This window comes from Enhydra lutris, unplaced genomic scaffold, assembly GCF_002288905.1.
Source record: "Enhydra lutris kenyoni isolate GAN:26980312 unplaced genomic scaffold, ASM228890v2 scaffoldscaffold14, whole genome shotgun sequence".
NCBI lineage: Eukaryota > Metazoa > Chordata > Mammalia > Carnivora > Mustelidae > Enhydra > Enhydra lutris.
The window spans coordinates 36,423,231-36,439,569 of record NW_019154098.1 but is presented as its reverse complement, the minus strand read 5'-3'; the positions used below and the strand labels follow the sequence as shown (position 1 = coordinate 36,439,569).

The 16,339-nt window shown below is 40.1% G+C and overlaps 1 protein-coding gene across 1 annotated transcript in view; it reads left to right on the top strand.

The window, feature by feature from the left end:
* Positions 1 to 16,339, top strand: part of LOC111146690 (grainyhead like transcription factor 2) — a 158,678-nt gene that overhangs the window by 47,945 nt on the left and 94,394 nt on the right. The window contains exons 3-4 of the mRNA XM_022502351.1: positions 4,072 to 4,139; positions 8,917 to 9,310. Coding sequence (XP_022358059.1) covers positions 4,072 to 4,139; positions 8,917 to 9,310 — 462 coding nt within the window. The remainder of the gene's footprint in view (positions 1 to 4,071; positions 4,140 to 8,916; positions 9,311 to 16,339) is intronic.

The window sequence follows — 16,339 nt, the reverse complement described above, 5'->3', positions numbered from 1 at the left end:
AGTCTTGTTTCCTGTCTCGCTCCTAAACCAGAGTTCTCATACTTTCCAAAGATCCCTTACCATTCATGTGACCCTGATGTAATCACTTGGGTCATGACAACTTCCTTTTGTGGCTTTTCTAACTATAATAGACTAATATGTTAGTTAATAGTTTTGTAAAACATTGAGGAAACATATCAAGATATATTTTGAAGACATATACTGTAATTTTTAAAAAACAGATTTTATTCCATCACTGTGAAATGGACATCATTTCAGATGTCTGTATTAGATGGCAATTCTTTTGTGTTAATGAAAAGAGAAGTATACTGCAGAACAAAATACTTAGTAATTTATGAAAGCAATATATTTTATTTCCCCATACATTCAGAGGATAATTGTTAGTAAATATGGTACCTAGTTACCTCTCCTCTTGGATGTTTTTGATATTTAAAAGATAGTTGAAACATTTCTGTCTGTAAATGTGTTGAGATGCAGAATAGGGCATTTATATAAAACTCAGTTTGTTGCCAAGTCTATAACTCTTTCTGTTGAATTAATATTTTTCAGAATTAAATTATTACTTTAGGATATAAAATATTTAAATAAAATGTTTCCTGAGACTGTGTGGATGAGTAGAGTTACATGGCTCCTTTTATTTCACACAAACTTTATTATATTTTTGCTTGAAACATTTTAAACATTAAAGAACTAGTCTTGTTTCCCAAAACTGTGTGCAAATGATCATTTTCAGGCCTTAGTCAGATCTCTGACCATCACGACATACCTATGATAGTATCAAGTTGAAACAAAGTTAAATCTACTTTGAGAATAGACTTTCCTTCTGTATGAAGTAAAATACTAATGAAACAAGAGATTGTATTTTTGAGTATGCTTTGGGAAGTTAAATTATTGTAACAATTACTGCTGTCTTATCACTTAAATTCTATAGATTTTTTATACCTCTTTGGAAGTGCTAAATACACCATTCTTCCACACTCCTGTGGCTAGACCACATCATCCCCTGGGACAGTAGGGGGCTTTATCAGAGAGAGGATGTGTGACACACAGCAGGCACTCAAGAAATGGTGATCTCTGTCGTTGAGAACTGCAAAGGCATATCTTGGTATAATACTTCATACATTTCAAAGTCTTTTCATGTACATTTTAAAACTGTCACCATAGCATCACTGCAGTGAAGCCCATCAGGTTTCATATTTTATAGTTCAGGCCACTAAGTGGGATTTCCTCAAGGTCACAGTATAATCCTGTACATTTCCTAATTCCATTCCATTATGCCATCTGTGTTAGTCTGTGGGGCTGTCATAACAGAATACCATAGACTGGGGGGTTTAAACAGCAGAAATTTATTTTCTGACAGTTCTGGAGGCGGGGAGGCCCAAGATCCAGGTCCTAGCAGGGTTGTTTTCCAGTGAGGCCTCTCTTCCTTCCTCCTTTGCATATGGCTGCCTTCTGGCTGTGTCTACATATGTGGGTGTATATTTCTCTGTGTATTTCTCTGTATATTTCTCTGTATTTCAGTCCTGTTAGATTAGGGCCCCACTGCTATGACCTCATTTAATCTTAATTACCTCCTGAAAGGCCCTATCTCCATGTACAGTCACATTGAGGGTTAGGCCTTCAACACATGAACAGGGATTTGCAGGGATACTTTTGCAGGAATACAATTTAGTTCATAACCTGTCCACCATTAGAAATTGCCTTTAAAAAAAAATATCCATTCAAAGCATATTAAATGGGAATTCTCAAAATTTAGGAAGTCAGGTATAAGCTTAGTTTTCTATCCAGTTCGAGCTACTTATCAATGGCAGCGCCAAAGTCAAGTGTGAACTTTTGATGAATTTCAGGCATGACAGGAAAACAGGACAGATTCCATTATTTAATGCATTTTAAAAGTGGTTTGACTCACTTTATCTTACTTCATTTTCCTCTGAGGGAGCTGGTGGTTCATCATTCTTTGATTCTAGTTCTATGAAAATATGCTTCTTTGGCTAATGTGTTCCCATCTGTTCTGTGGAGTGCTGGAAACCAGTTTGTTGGTTTGCTTGTTTGTCCATTTATAAAGCCATCTAAATATCTGTCTGTCCGTCTGTATATCCATCTGTCTGTCCATCCATCCATCCATCCAACAAATATTCACTAATTAGCTATGACCGTCCAGCAATGGTGATAGTTACAGAGGTGGAATGGATATCCAAAGGCAGAGAAAACTTTGATGGCTCTGCTGAGAGGAAGAGTGTTGCATGTTTGAGATACAGTGTGACTATATGCGCTGAATTGATCCCCCCTAAGTTGAGGTGGGAGCTTTTTGGAGCCGTGTTTTCAAGAAATAGAAAGCACTGAAAAATTTCAAGTATGAGCATATTGGGATTAGACTTGCATTTTTAAAGTCAGTGTGGATCTTCTTAATGGATCCAGAATGGATTTGCTGGGACAAAGTGAAGGAGAAGGGAGACCGTTGGGAGGCTGATGCAGTAGCCCAGGCAGGAGATGTCCGAGGCTGAAGCAGGAGGCAAACATCCGGAGGGAAGCGGGTGGATTTGAGTCACATGGGAGTTAGCCTAAATGTCTTCAAGACTCATATTAGAGCATGTATCAGAACTTCATTTTTAAGGCCGAATAGTCTGTTGTATGTTTATACCACACTTGGCCTATTCATTATCTGTAGACAGCCATTTGGGTTGTTTCTAGCTTTTGGCTCTTGTGAATAATGATGCCATGAATGTTTATGTTTCTCTGTCATCTTCAGTTGATGGTAGGAGCTATGTTTCATTCAGCTCATTTCCATCTAGCACTTAGCAATGCCTGGCACATTGTAGACCCTCAACATTGACATGTGAACAAAAGACTTACAATTGATTTAATTTTATTTAACCAATACTTATAAAGTACCAGACACTCAGGTGCTTTGAAAAAAATTAACTCAATTTTAGTAAAAACACTGTTAGCCATAGGAATGCCATTAAGCATGGTTTACAGATGGGAAAAATGAGGCAGAGTTTAGTTAGTGGTAGAGCTGAGATTCTAACCCAGACATTCAGGTTTAGGTGTTGACTGGTAGCTATGCTGCCTTGCTGCCTCCCTCACCCAGGTGACTGGGCTTGCATATATATATATATCCAGGTGAGTGGAAACCATAAGAATTTCTAGAAGAATCTAGAAGAGGGATGCTTCTCATTAAGGCTCTTTTATGTCAACATAATGAAGACTGCATTTGGGTGCAAAGGAGTTTGACTAGCATGAAGATTTGGAGATGTAGCAAAAAAACACAGAAATAACAAACAAAACATCCAACCAACCAACCAATCACACAAATAAATCTAAAACTACTGTTCATGTGTTTGAAACTATGGCCGAGATAAGCGAATGATCCGTGCTGCCGTAAGACGATTGGATGGTGGTCAGAAATGCAGCTGGTAGGAGCGCCTCTTCTCTCTAGTAGCACTTTCTCACTCATCTTTCAAGTAATGTGTTGGCATTGTGGTCTCAAAGACAATAAGGAAAGTGCCTTTGAAGAAAAATTGTGGAAGCAAGGCTATAAGCTATGGAGGGGTGGTGGTTAAAGGCTAGTCCTGGGGTACTGGCTGCTGTTCTCCTGTTGCACACTGCGGGCCCGTACCCAGGTGGCTCCCCTCTGGGTCCGCACCAGAAGTCCCTCATCAGAGTGGAGGGTCTGTCCCTGTTCTTTGAGAGGATGCTTGTTGTAAATCCAAGATGATTTCTGTCTGTTCCAGGATCCAATTTCAACCTCCACTCACGGTGCTCCTTTCCCCTCATTCACTCCCAAGGTGGGGCGGGCTTTGGGGTAGTCAGGTCCAGGCAGAGCGGCCCATATCAGCAGGTGCACAGCAGAACCGTGATCATCATGGCTTTCTGTTTATCATCACCCCTTCGTGTCTGATCACTGTCGTCACCACTCATGCTACTCATCTTTAACCATCAGCTGCCTACAGTAAATCTGCCCCCTTTTCCCAGAGAACGTTCCATTTCAGGTGCTTTGCTTCTGCTGGTCTTCTGCTTAGTCACAGCTGCATCTGTGTAAGTCTGACTGATGGTTGGTGATATTTCTAGGTTCCTCGAGACAAGAGGTTGCTGTCTGTAAGCAAAGCAAGTGACGGCCAAGAAGAGCAGGATAAAAGGTATGGCATTATGTAAGGGAATATGCCGGCTCCCCCAAATAACTTCTTTTTCTGTGTTTTTGAAAACAGCCGTGCTCAGCTGTAATTTTTGTTCTTGAGAGGAGATGGGATCAAGAAGTTTAGCTTCTTCTATCTGTCTTTTATAGAGTCTGGACCAAAACTGGATCTCGCAGTAGGGAGAGCAAATTGCATAATTTGCTTATTCATCCAAAGGGTCTTCAGCAGGCTCTCGATAGACCGTCTTCCAAGATGGCTGAAAATCCTTGCTTAGAGGTGAAATGCTGGCAAGATAGCCTATTTAGGGGTGAGCTTTTTCTGATCAGTCCCATGGCTGGATAATTGTAATCAAGCCCTTGAGGGAGTGAGCCATGGAGAGATTGCTTTTGATGAGGAGAGGAAGGAGGCTGGATGGTCTCTCACCCCAGGAGGCCACTGGTAGAGAAACATGAGTAGCAGCAGACGCCGTGAGGGAGCAGGGGCAAGAAAGATGTTAGGAGACCTTTATGTGGCACCCCTTTCCTGCAATCCTGAATTAAGAACCAATTGAAAAACAAGACCCAAACAGATTGAAATTAAAAAGGAAAAAACAAATCAGTTTTCTTTCTGATCAAGCCCGTAGAGAATGAGATTTTTGAATCTGCAGTTTGTGACATGTCCATCCTGATTTAGATATGTCTACTCACCCAATCGGAGGCAGGGCTCCAGGCCTCTCTGAAGGGACAGGCCACTGTGATATGGCAGCAGTGACTGGAGTCTTCTCTCTGTAGCCAGGATGATCCAGACCTGAAAAGGGAACCAGAAGGGACTGACCCACTTTACTGAGCTATTTCTCCCAAACCCATCAATCAAATCTATCTCTTTCCTGCAGAGGAATGGGGAGAAGCCACAGTGTTTTCCTATTAGTGACTTTTTTCATATGGAAATATGAAGCCAGGAGAAACAAAATCCCCTGCTATCACGAACATCAGCATCTTACCTGGCCTTGAGAAGAACTGCTTATGACATGATCTTGTTAGATGACCAGCAGCGGGAGCCACCCCACCAACCACCAGTCCTGGGCCGTGCATCACCTCCAAAATATACCCTCAGCAAAGATACAGGCTGTCTGCTTCTGATTTGCAGTTGCAAAGGGATCTTCTAATGCTCCACACTGTCTTGGCGCCCTGGGCCCTGGGCCCTAGTTGGTAGCAGAGATGACAGGGAGAAAGAGCCTGACACTCTTCAGGTCCTGTGACTTGCCCTCCATTTAGCCACCATTTATTAAGCTGAGCGTGTGCTGTCTGCTAACTCATATATCAGTAATCATAGAAGGGTCAGGGGGGAAACATACTTAAGATACGTGCTCTGTCTGTGTCATAATGGACAAAAGAGACCATTATTTTTTATTGAAGTGTCTTTTAGAACAACATGAAAGAGCCCCCCATCCTATTTTAATGGTTATGGTTGTGATTTCAGTGGTGCACCTTCAAAAACCCTGGCAGTGAGGTGTAGACACAACCGCCATGTATAGACTAATTTTGACTCAGTAGACTTCTGGTTGAGTGTAATGTGGAAGGCTCTCATCTGATCTGCTGTGTATTTATGAATGATGGTGCCATGTGCTAGCAAGCTATCATCACAACTGACTGTATAAAGAAGTCGGTGCTTGGAAAAATAACTGAAAATCTCAATGGCGTGATGGAGATTTTTAAAAAAATTATATTTAAGGCACCGTTCTTAGTGTTGCATTTCTTTCTCATGTTGTAATATTCGGTTCAATTTAAAATAATATTGCAGATGAGTCAGTAGCTCCCAATAATTCTTACTTTGTTCTACTCATCCATTTTTTGGATGTCTTTCTGAGGTTTTCTAGCTGCTAAAACTACTGCTCTTCCACAGAGGTGGGTGTACACGTTCCAGAAGGGTGCTATATCTCATAGTCCCTCTTCACATGGTACCGATGAGTGGACTAGGTTTACACAACTCTGTAGTTCACTTAGGTTTGTTCATAAAAATGCCCCAAATATTTTGACTTGAGTTTCTTGTTTAGAATTCATGTGTTTTGCATGAATTAAAGAATTAATAAATTTGGCCTGAAATGGACTCCAGCAATAGAGGAGTTGGTTAACTTTGAGTATTTTGGCAATGGCAGTAAGTCTGTGCTTGTGCAAAGTCCAGAGGAATGGAAACAGGACACTTGCTTTGGGAGCTAATCAATATAGACCAGCCACTCTTACATCCAACAGGACGTTATCCACAAGTATTAATAGTTAATCCTCCACAACAGAGTTTGGGGTAAAATGAGTTTGGGAAATTCTGGGTTATAAATTAAACAGGTGAAGGAATGCCTGGGGGCCTTTACTGTGTTCATGATGTTTGTGGCTCACACAGGCTCGTTTTGTTATGGCAATTAAAAAAAAAAAATACTGATTTTATCACAGACTCCTTTCTTTGAGGAACATCTATTAACATTCCATGCAGTGTTCTAAACAATGGAGCTTAGGAAATGCTGACATAAATGGGTGGTCTGGGTTTGGCATCATCTAGCTAACTGGACTCAGATTAAACATAATTTCTAAATTTTCGCTGTGTCTCATATACAGAGTCACTGTACTGCTATGACCATGAAAGCAGGTTATTATTTAAAGCAGAATGATTGTACGTTTGCAGTTTTATTCTTTAAAGGATTACTTTCTAGAATGATTTCTACAGATTTGTGATAGACTCCAAGAAGTTTAGGTATTTTTCTGTTGGCTTTATTCATGTGAAACCATTCTTTCCTCAAGCTTCATTCACTTTGAGGTTTTGCCTGAGAAATCAAAGCTAGAAATACATACATAGTCCTGCTTGAGACTTAGACAAGCTCAGAGGAGCTAGGAGAGCTTAAGTCTGGGAAGAACCACTTTTAGTCAAATATTTCTGTCTCTGTGAGAGATGCTAGTTAGCCCTAGAAAGATCATGCTAGTTTAAAAGGCAGGGTGGGGGCGCCTGGGTGGCTCAGTGGGTTAAGCCGCTGCCTTCGGCTCAGGTCATGATCCCAGAGTCCTGGGATCGAGTTCCGCATCGGGCTCGCTGCTCGGCAGGAAGCCTGCTTCCCTTCCTCTCTCTCTGCCTGCCTCTCTGCCTACTTGTGATCTCTCTCTGTCAAATAAATAAATAAAATCTTTAAAATAAAAATAAATAAATAAAAGGCAGGGGGTGTGGAGACAACAAAACCCAAAACAACAGACATTGTGGGCAGGGCTCCACACAAAATATGTATTTCTTTTTGTCCATATCATTCAGAATAATCCATATATAAGTGAGAGGTGACCCCAAATTTAACTGACCACAGGGACTCTGCTAGTAAAATCAGGGTGCTATTAACCATACTCTTCCATTGACTAATTTCTCTTTGCTTCTTCTCTTTCCCAGAATCCTATAGTAGAAATGGAAAGTATTGTATCCCAGCCCGGTGAGAATTAATTTTCCAAACCCTGTCCTTTCTCTTTGTACCAGCCAGGAGGTCTGAGATCTGAGAGATCTTGTTTTACATAAGCCCAGTTACACTACTCCCTCAAGCCCCAAAAGTAATTCAGTGCTAAGGATATCAGTGAGCTCATGTTGTTTTCAGTTTAGTGAAAATATATTAATGATAAATTCTCATTGCCTTTTTTTCTTGGAAGGAGTTTAGCCCAGAGAACAGTGTAAAATATTCTTCCCACTGCCCCCCCTTCAAATTATTGTCTCACTCCCACCTTTTTCAAAAAGCTGTTTCCTTGGAAAGTTTTCAAACACAGGGCGCCTGGGTGGCTCAGTGGGTTAAGCCTCTGCCTTCTGCTCAGGTCATGATCTCGAGGTCCTGGGATCAAGCCCCACATTGGGCTCTCTGCTCAGCGGGGAGCCTGCTTCTCCCTCTCTCTCTGCCTACTTGCAATCTCTCTGTCAAATAAATAAATAAAATCTTAAAAAAAAAAAAAGTTTTCAGACACATCCAGGAGTAAAGAGAACAGTATAATGAACCCCCAAATACCCGTCCAGTTCTGTAGGTTCATCAGTGGTAACTTTTTGTTATACCTGCTTAATCTCTACCTTTTCTCTCTTTCCCTTCTTTTTTCCTTATTGTAGTTATCTTTAAAATAAGTTCTTGATAGCCTGTCATTTCATCTGTAACTCAACTCCTTTGTATCTATAAATAAAAAGGAAGTTTTATCACATAATCTCAAAATCATTATCACACCTAACTAAATGAACAATGCTTCCTTAATATCACCTAATTCCCTGTCCATATTCAATTGCCTCAAAGATCCTATTGTCTTATAAATGCCTCTTTGGTTTTTCAGACCAGGATCCAGACAAGATCTACTCATCCTATTTGATTGTTATGTCTTTCAAATCTTTTAATCTAGAACAAGCTTCCCACCCTCCTTTCTTTTTTTCATGCCTCTAACTTATTGAAGAAACCAGGTCAGTAAGATGTGCTACATTCTGTTTGTATGATTGTTTCCTTTTGATGTTGTTTAAGTCATCTCTTCCAGCCTTCTGTATTTCCTGAGAGCTGGGAGTTAGATATGAAGGCTTGCTAAATTTAGGGTTATCCTCCCCCACCCCCCACCAGTTGCACTTCACAGGTGGGCTGATTGCATGGTACTGGGAAACACATGTCCTACTTCCCTTGTAAAGTTTACCATCAACTTTTCCCCTGATGGCTTTAATGTCCACTGATGATTGCTTGCATCAGTTATTTTATCAGGAGTTGCAGGTTGGTGACTTTTCTAATTCTGTTTTTTTGTGTGGGGGGATGGGTTTCAATATGCAGAAACTGTCTCGGCACCAATGAAGCCCAGAGTAATTTGAGTGGAGGAGAAAACCGAGTGCAGGTCCTAAAGACTGTCCCAGTGAACCTTTCCCTAAATCAAGACCACCTGGAGAATTCGAAGCGAGAACCATACAGCACGAACATCTCGGAGAGCCCAGCCATCATTCCCGTATCAGGAATCACAGTGGTGAAAGCTGAAGATTTTACACCCGTTTTCATGGCCCCACCCGTGCACTATCCCCGGGGAGACGGCGAGGAGCAACGTGTGGTTATCTTTGAACAGACTCAGTATGGTGTGCCCTCCATGGCCAGCCACAGCGCCTACCTCAAGGATGATCAGCGCAGCACCCCGGACAGCACTTACAGCGAGAGCTTCAAGGATGGAACCACAGAGGTGAGTCCTAGCTCAGTCATCTGCAGCCAGGACCTAAACCCAGAAACCCCAGCTCGTTTTGTTTCTGTTTGCTTGTTAAGTGGGATAAATTAACTAAACTGGGGGGCACCTGGGTGGCTCAGTGGGTTGAGCCTCTGCCTTCGGCTCAGGTCATGATCCCAGGGTCCTGGGATCGAGCCCCGCATCGGGCTCTCTACTCAGCAGGGAGCCTGCTTCCCTCCCCACCCTCGCCTGCCTCTCTGCCTACTTGTGATCTCTGTCGGTCAAATAAATAAATAAAATCTTTAAAAAAATTAATTAAACTGGGAGCATTGGGTTTAAAAAAAATGTAGCTGTATCTTTATAAAAAGGTTTTAATAAATCTTTGGTTTGGGGGTGTGGAGGACTATTTCTATTCTTCTTGACCCTTGGGTGCCTTGGTGACTTAGTTAAATATCTGAGTCATTATTTTGGCCCCTCATCATCTCAGGGTTTTGAGATTAATCCACGTTGGGCGTGGATCCTGTGTAAGATTCTCTCTTCCCTCTGCCCCTACCCCGACACCACTTGTGTGCTCTTTCTCTCTCCAAAAAGAAAAGAAAATAAAAAAATTTTTTGATCCTTAAATGACATTTCTTTGTTTTAGTTTTAGTCTTAAATATTTATGAGGAATAAAGAGCTGTTTGTGTGGAAACTTGCTACTTTGTAACGTTTTTACTCTGACCTCTTCTAGTTTGTAACTTTTTAAATGGTAGCTAAAGATGTTGCCTGTGTAATTTTTGAAACAATGTAACTCTTTAAGGCCTACAGTGGATACTCAAGAAAGAATGTTTACTATTAATACACTTGATCTTAGCCAAAAGGCCAAAGAAGCAGTGAGAATTTGTACTATTAATAACCAACTGTTATATAGACATACATTTTATACTTTACAGGTAGAGATCTGGTATTCTTTTCATGTACCTGTAGGACTTACACAAACAAGGTTCTTAGATTGCTTGTTTTATTTATTTTTTTAATTTTTAAAATTTTTAAAAGATTTATTTACTTTAAAGAGGGCAGAGAAGGACAGTGGGTGAGAATCTCAAGTAGATTCCATGCTCTCTTGATCACACGACCCTGAGATCATGACCTCAGCTGAAACCAAGAGTTGGACACTTGAACAACTGAGCCACCCAGGCACCCCCTTGCTCATTTGTTGTAAATTCACAAGTTTTAAGTGATGTTTGAATATTTCGATAATTGTATACAACGTTAGAATCAATAGAAATTTCCTTCACCCTAAAAGTTTTCTTGAGCCCCCTGCATTTGGAACCTCCTCTCTCGCTCTGGGCAAGCACTGATCTGCCCTCTGTCTGTAGTTTCACTTTTACTTTCACTTTTTGAGATTCTGTTTTGTTGCCTGTATGAAAAGATTGTATTATTGACTTGCTAAATATTATGCCATGGTAAGCATATATCACAATTTGTTGATCTGTTCACCAGTTAATGGACAGTTTGGCTGCTTCTGGTTTGGGCTCTTTTGAATAATGCTGCTGTGAACTTTCACGTGTATGCTTTCATGTGGACATGTGATTTCATTTCCTGGTTAAATACCTAGGACTGGAATTGCTGAGTCATGTGGTCAAGGTGTGTATAACTTTGTAAGATACTGCGGTACAATGTTTTCAGGGTGGCCATGCCATTTTCCTTCCCACTAGCAGTATGTGAGGGTTTCTGGTTTTCTCATCCTTTCCCAAACTTGGGGCTGTCAGTCTCTTTAACAGGAGCTATTTTAGTGGATATGTGATGGTGTCTTCTTGTGGTTTGAATTTGCTTTTCTTCCATGCGTAGTGATGTTGAACATCATTTCATGTTTCGTAATTGGCCATTCTTACAACTTTTGTGAAATGTCTCTTGAAATATTTTGCCCAATTTTTAAATTGGGTTATCTGTCTTCTTTAATTAAGTTGTTAAGAGCTTCTTAAATAATGTGAAGTCGTTATATGTTTTACAGTCTGGTAGCTTTTTTGTTTTTTTAACTATGTCTTTCAAAGAGAATCCATATTTAATCTCGATGAAGTACGCTTAATCAGTTTTTTCTTTTATAGTTGATGCTTTTGACGTACTGTTTAAGAAGTCTTGGTTCAATAAGATGGGATTGGGAGGGAGAAAAACCATAAGAGACTCTTAATCTCATGAAACAAACTGAGGGTTGCCAGGGGGAGGAGGGTATGGAGAGGGTGGTTGGGTTATGGACATTGGGGAGGGTATGTGCTATGGTGAGTGCTGTGAGGTGTGTAAGCCTGACGATTCACAGACCTGTACCCCTGGGGCAAATAATACATTATATGTTAATTTTTAAAAAATTAATTAAAAAAAAAAAAGAAGTCTTGGTCCAACCCAGTGTCACAAAGGTTTTCTCTTGTTTTTTTCCCCTAGGCTTTTAATAGTACCTCTTCCATATAGATTTCTGATCCATCTTGAGCTAACTTTTGTAATGGCGTAAGGGAAAGGTAGAGGTCCGTATTTTTTTTTCTTTTTTTGTCGTATCTATATCCAGTTGCTTCAGCCCCACTTGTTCAAAGGACAGTCTTGTCTCCATTTAGTTGCCTTGGAATCTTTGTAGAACTGGTGTAATCGTGGATTAATTCTCCAATTTTTGACCCAGAATATTTAATGCTTTTTTTAAATTGGGTCAGGTCAGCTTTTTCAGCAGTTAGGAGCAGTGCCTCTGTATTTGCGACGATGGTCATTGGCTTCCCATTGTTCTGTCCACCCAGGACAATAAAAGACAATGGCAAAAGGCAAAACTTGTGGATTCTAATTTCCTAAAGAGGAGTTAGTGTGGTGGCAGCTTGCCAAAACACTTGCAGCCTGCTGCCCACTTAGTTGCCACTGGACAAAATGCAGCCGCCAGAGGTTGAGATTGCATCCCAAATAATAATATTTAAAAATCATAAACATTTGGTGACCCGACTTACTGTAGGCTGGACATCATCCCGAGTGAAATGTATTCATTTCATCCTCACAAAGCCCCTGTGAGGTGTGTACTATTTCTGTCATCTCTATTTTCCAAATGAGGAAACTGAGGCACAGAGAGCCCACCAGTACCCGTGGTCATTCTGCAGTAAGTGGCAGAGATGAGACTCATCACAAGCTCTCAGGATCCAGGACCAATAATATCCTTCCCCATTATCTCTACACTCTCAAGAAGACTGTGCAGGGTCTTCTAATCCTCAGTAGTTCTGTTCCTAAACACAGTGAGTGACTCACCCAAACGTTCTTTTTTTTTTTAAACTGAGTGCCCTTTATCAATGTCATTAGATGCTTCTTTATCTTTCAGATGGGCAGAAGAAGAGTAAAGGGACTGTCTCTTTGCAGTGTTGGCGGAGAGTTAGGTAGACAAGCTGCTCTGGCAGCCCTTCCTCTCCTGACGCTAGCCATTCCTGAGTTCCTGCTGTCTTCTCTGAAATTGGGGAAAAGCAGAGTGAGACGAGATAAATTCCCAGCCCTTAAGAGGGCGCCTCATTTCTTGAGTTCTGGTAGCTTTATAATCAGACTTTTAATGTCCTTGTCATAAAAATGTTGTCTTAAACTTAGCTTCCTGGGCCATATTGCTGGAAATAGTTAACAGTTAATTGTTCGAGTGCTTCTGTAGGAAAAGCACGTTACTCCACATGGGAATGTCAGACGCATGCTTTTTCACTAAAAGTCTGCCACTGAAGTTTTTCTTACCAGGTGTGGAAATAGTTCATTAGTCACAGAAGAGCCCATGGATGTGGCCCAATGTCAGCAGAACCATCATGCTGTTTGGGGAATTTGTTATCAGTTGTGTTTGTGTTGCAGATAAGGAGGCTTATGAAAAGAAACTATTGTATTTTGGGTTTTATTTGGAAGTAGATGAGAAAGTAACTTACCAGAAACTCAGTGTGAATACTGTTCTCACTAAATTTGGCTTAGCTGTCCTCCTAGCCTTGGAAATCAGTGTTTATGTTGCATATTGTATTCAAATTGGACATAAATTAAATGGAACGATCTTCAGTCATGGCATTGTTAACTGGTTATAAGATTAGGTGAGCTCAGAGTAATTTCAGCAAGTAAATTCCATTAAAAAATTTTTGTCTAAAATCTAGCCCTTCTTTTAGGCAAACTATTAAAATGCCTAGGATTCTTGTTGAATTAGCAAATTACCCTTTTAAAATAAAATTATTTGAGAGAGAAAGAGAGCACAAATGAGGGGAGGGGCAGAGGGAGAGGGAGAAAAGCAGATCCCCTGTTGAGTGCAGAGATGTAGGGCTCGATCCCATGACCAGAGACCGTGACCTGAGCCAAAATCAAAAGCTGGACACCCAAATGACTGGGCCACCCAGGTGCCCCAGCAAATTTCATTTCTTATCAGAGACTGATTCTTCTATATGTGTATGTATGTGGGTATCAGAGAAGGGAGCAATTTGGCTCAACTCAGGCTTTTTGTTTGTTTTGTTTTGTTTTTAAGATTTTATTTATTTATTTGACAGAGAGAGAGAAAGGGACAGCACAAGCAGGGGGAGCAGCAGGCAGAGGGAGAGGGAGAAGCAGGCTCCCCACAGCAGGGAGCCCGAAGGAGGGCTTGATCCCAGAGCTCTGGGATCATGACCTGAGCAGAAGGCAGATGTATAACTGACTGAGCCACCCACGGGCCCCTGAGCTGGGATTTTTTTTTTTTTTTAAGACAGTGATAACATTGGGACGCCTGGGTGGCTCAGTGGGTTAAGCCTCTGCTTTCCGCTCAGGTCATGATCTCAGGATCCTGGGATGGAGCCCTGCATGTGGCTCTCTGCTCAGCAGGGAGCCTGCTTCCCCCTCCCTCTGCCTACCTCTCTGTCTGCTTGTGATCTCTTTCTCCGTGTCAAATAAATACATAAAATCTTAAAAAAAAAAAAAAAAAAGACAGTAGTAACATTAAGAAGTTCTTTAATGGATTGATTTTAGCTAATTTGATTCACATTTTATTGTACAGCTCCTTTATAATAACGTTTGGTAAATATTTACTTCTGCTGGTGTTAGGTGCTGTGCTTGATGTGGGAGTAGAGGACAAAAGGAAGGTTGCTTTGACTTTTGTCCTCTGTAAGCTTACTATCTGTCTATATTTGTGAAGAGAAATAATGATAGTTGTCACTTATTTTGTAGTACTGTGTGCCAGCCACTGTGGCTTCTGCATTTTATTTCTAATCCTTACTATAATTCCAAAAAGGTGTTACTGTTTCCATTTTACTGATGAAAAGGTAGAGAGGTTCAAGGAGGTTAAGAAACTTGCCAAAGGTCACAGCTAATAAGCAAAAGAGTATCACTGATAATTACACATTAGGCAGGTATTAATACCTAAGATGTTATTAGGAAACATGTAAATTTTAAGGCATGGAAGGAAGAGATTTTATAGAAAAATTATATATATATAGTTATAATAAGAATCAAAATAGAAGCAAGAATTTTCTTATTCTGTACTATAATTTTGTGTCAGTTAACATTAGGCTCTATGAATAAAAGAGCACCAAGATCTCAGTGATTTAATACACTAAAAGTTTATTTCTTGTTAATAATAATCCTGATACATGTCTGCAAATGTTTTTTCTTATTAATGACTCAGAAATCCAGGTTCCCTCCATTTTTATGAAATTACTATTTCTATATGTGGCTTCTGGGTCACACCCATGGAGAAGTACAATCATACGATTGCAGACTAACTTGTAAATACTTTGACCTAAAAGTGACATGTATCACTCTTGCTCATATGTCATTGGCTAGAACTAGTCACATGGTCTTAACTAGCTGCAAGAGGGCTGAGAAGTTTAGTCCTGCCATGTACTCAGGCATGAGCAGAACTTTATATGGGCAAGCACCAGATATTTCTACCATGTATTTCGTAATTCAACGCCCTGCGTGTTCCTTGGCAAATTAACATAGTTTGCAGAGAATCTTCAAATGAAAGCAAAGAATGATTATTTGTTATACTCAATAGACATATGATGGTTAGTCTGTTGATTTTATATTCATCTATAGACTGATACTGGAAGTTATCTTGAATTTAAGCCCTATTCAACATGATTAATTTTTAACTGGGAGTTCATTTGCTCCCACACATTTAAATAGTAAAACCTTAATAAGAAAGATATGGCATATCACACACACATACACACACTGGAATAATAAACAATCATAAAAAAGGATGTGATCTTGTCATTTGCAACAATATAGATGGACCTAGGGAGTATTCTACTAAGTGAAATAAGTCGGAGAAAGACAAATACCATATGATTTCACTCATATGTGGAATCTAAAAAAACAAAACAAATGAATAAACAAAAAGCAGAATTAGACCTATAAGTACAGAGAACAAACTATTGGTTGACAGACGAAAGAAGAGTGGGGAAATAGGCAAAATGGGTGAAGGGGCATGGGCGATACAGGCTTTCAGTTTTGGAATGGGGATAAAAGGCACAGCATGAGGAATATAGTCAATGTCACTGTAAAAGCGTTGTGTTGTGACGGATGGTAGCTACACTTGTGGTGAGATAACGTAACAGAGAAGTTGACTCACTATGTTATACAGCTGAAATTAATGTAACATTGTGTGTCAACTGTACTCGGATGAAAAAAAAATTAAAGAATAAAATCTTAAAAATGTTGACTCGATTACTAAATTGGAACATAGCTTACCTTGTGATTAATGCCCTTGATTTTACTATGTTTATAGTGCATATGGTGCCATCAGACTTCTATCATTTTATTATGTCAGTTTGTTTTTGCATCAAGCAAAATCTTGGAAAATCCTTAGCATATGCATTTTATACTTTAGGAGATTGAGATTTCTCTCTGTGCAGTGAAATTTGATGAGATTGGATGACCCATTGTTCAGAGTCATAGTAGTTCTCTTCCCACCTCATGAATAAAATGGCTGTGAAAACCCCACATGTTAAGGCTGGTACCTTGCACCACCGTTTGATAATTTGGTCACTCTTTCTTCTTCTTTTTTTTAAAGTTTTTTTTTTTTTTTTAAAGATTTTACTTATTTATTTGACAGAGAGAGAA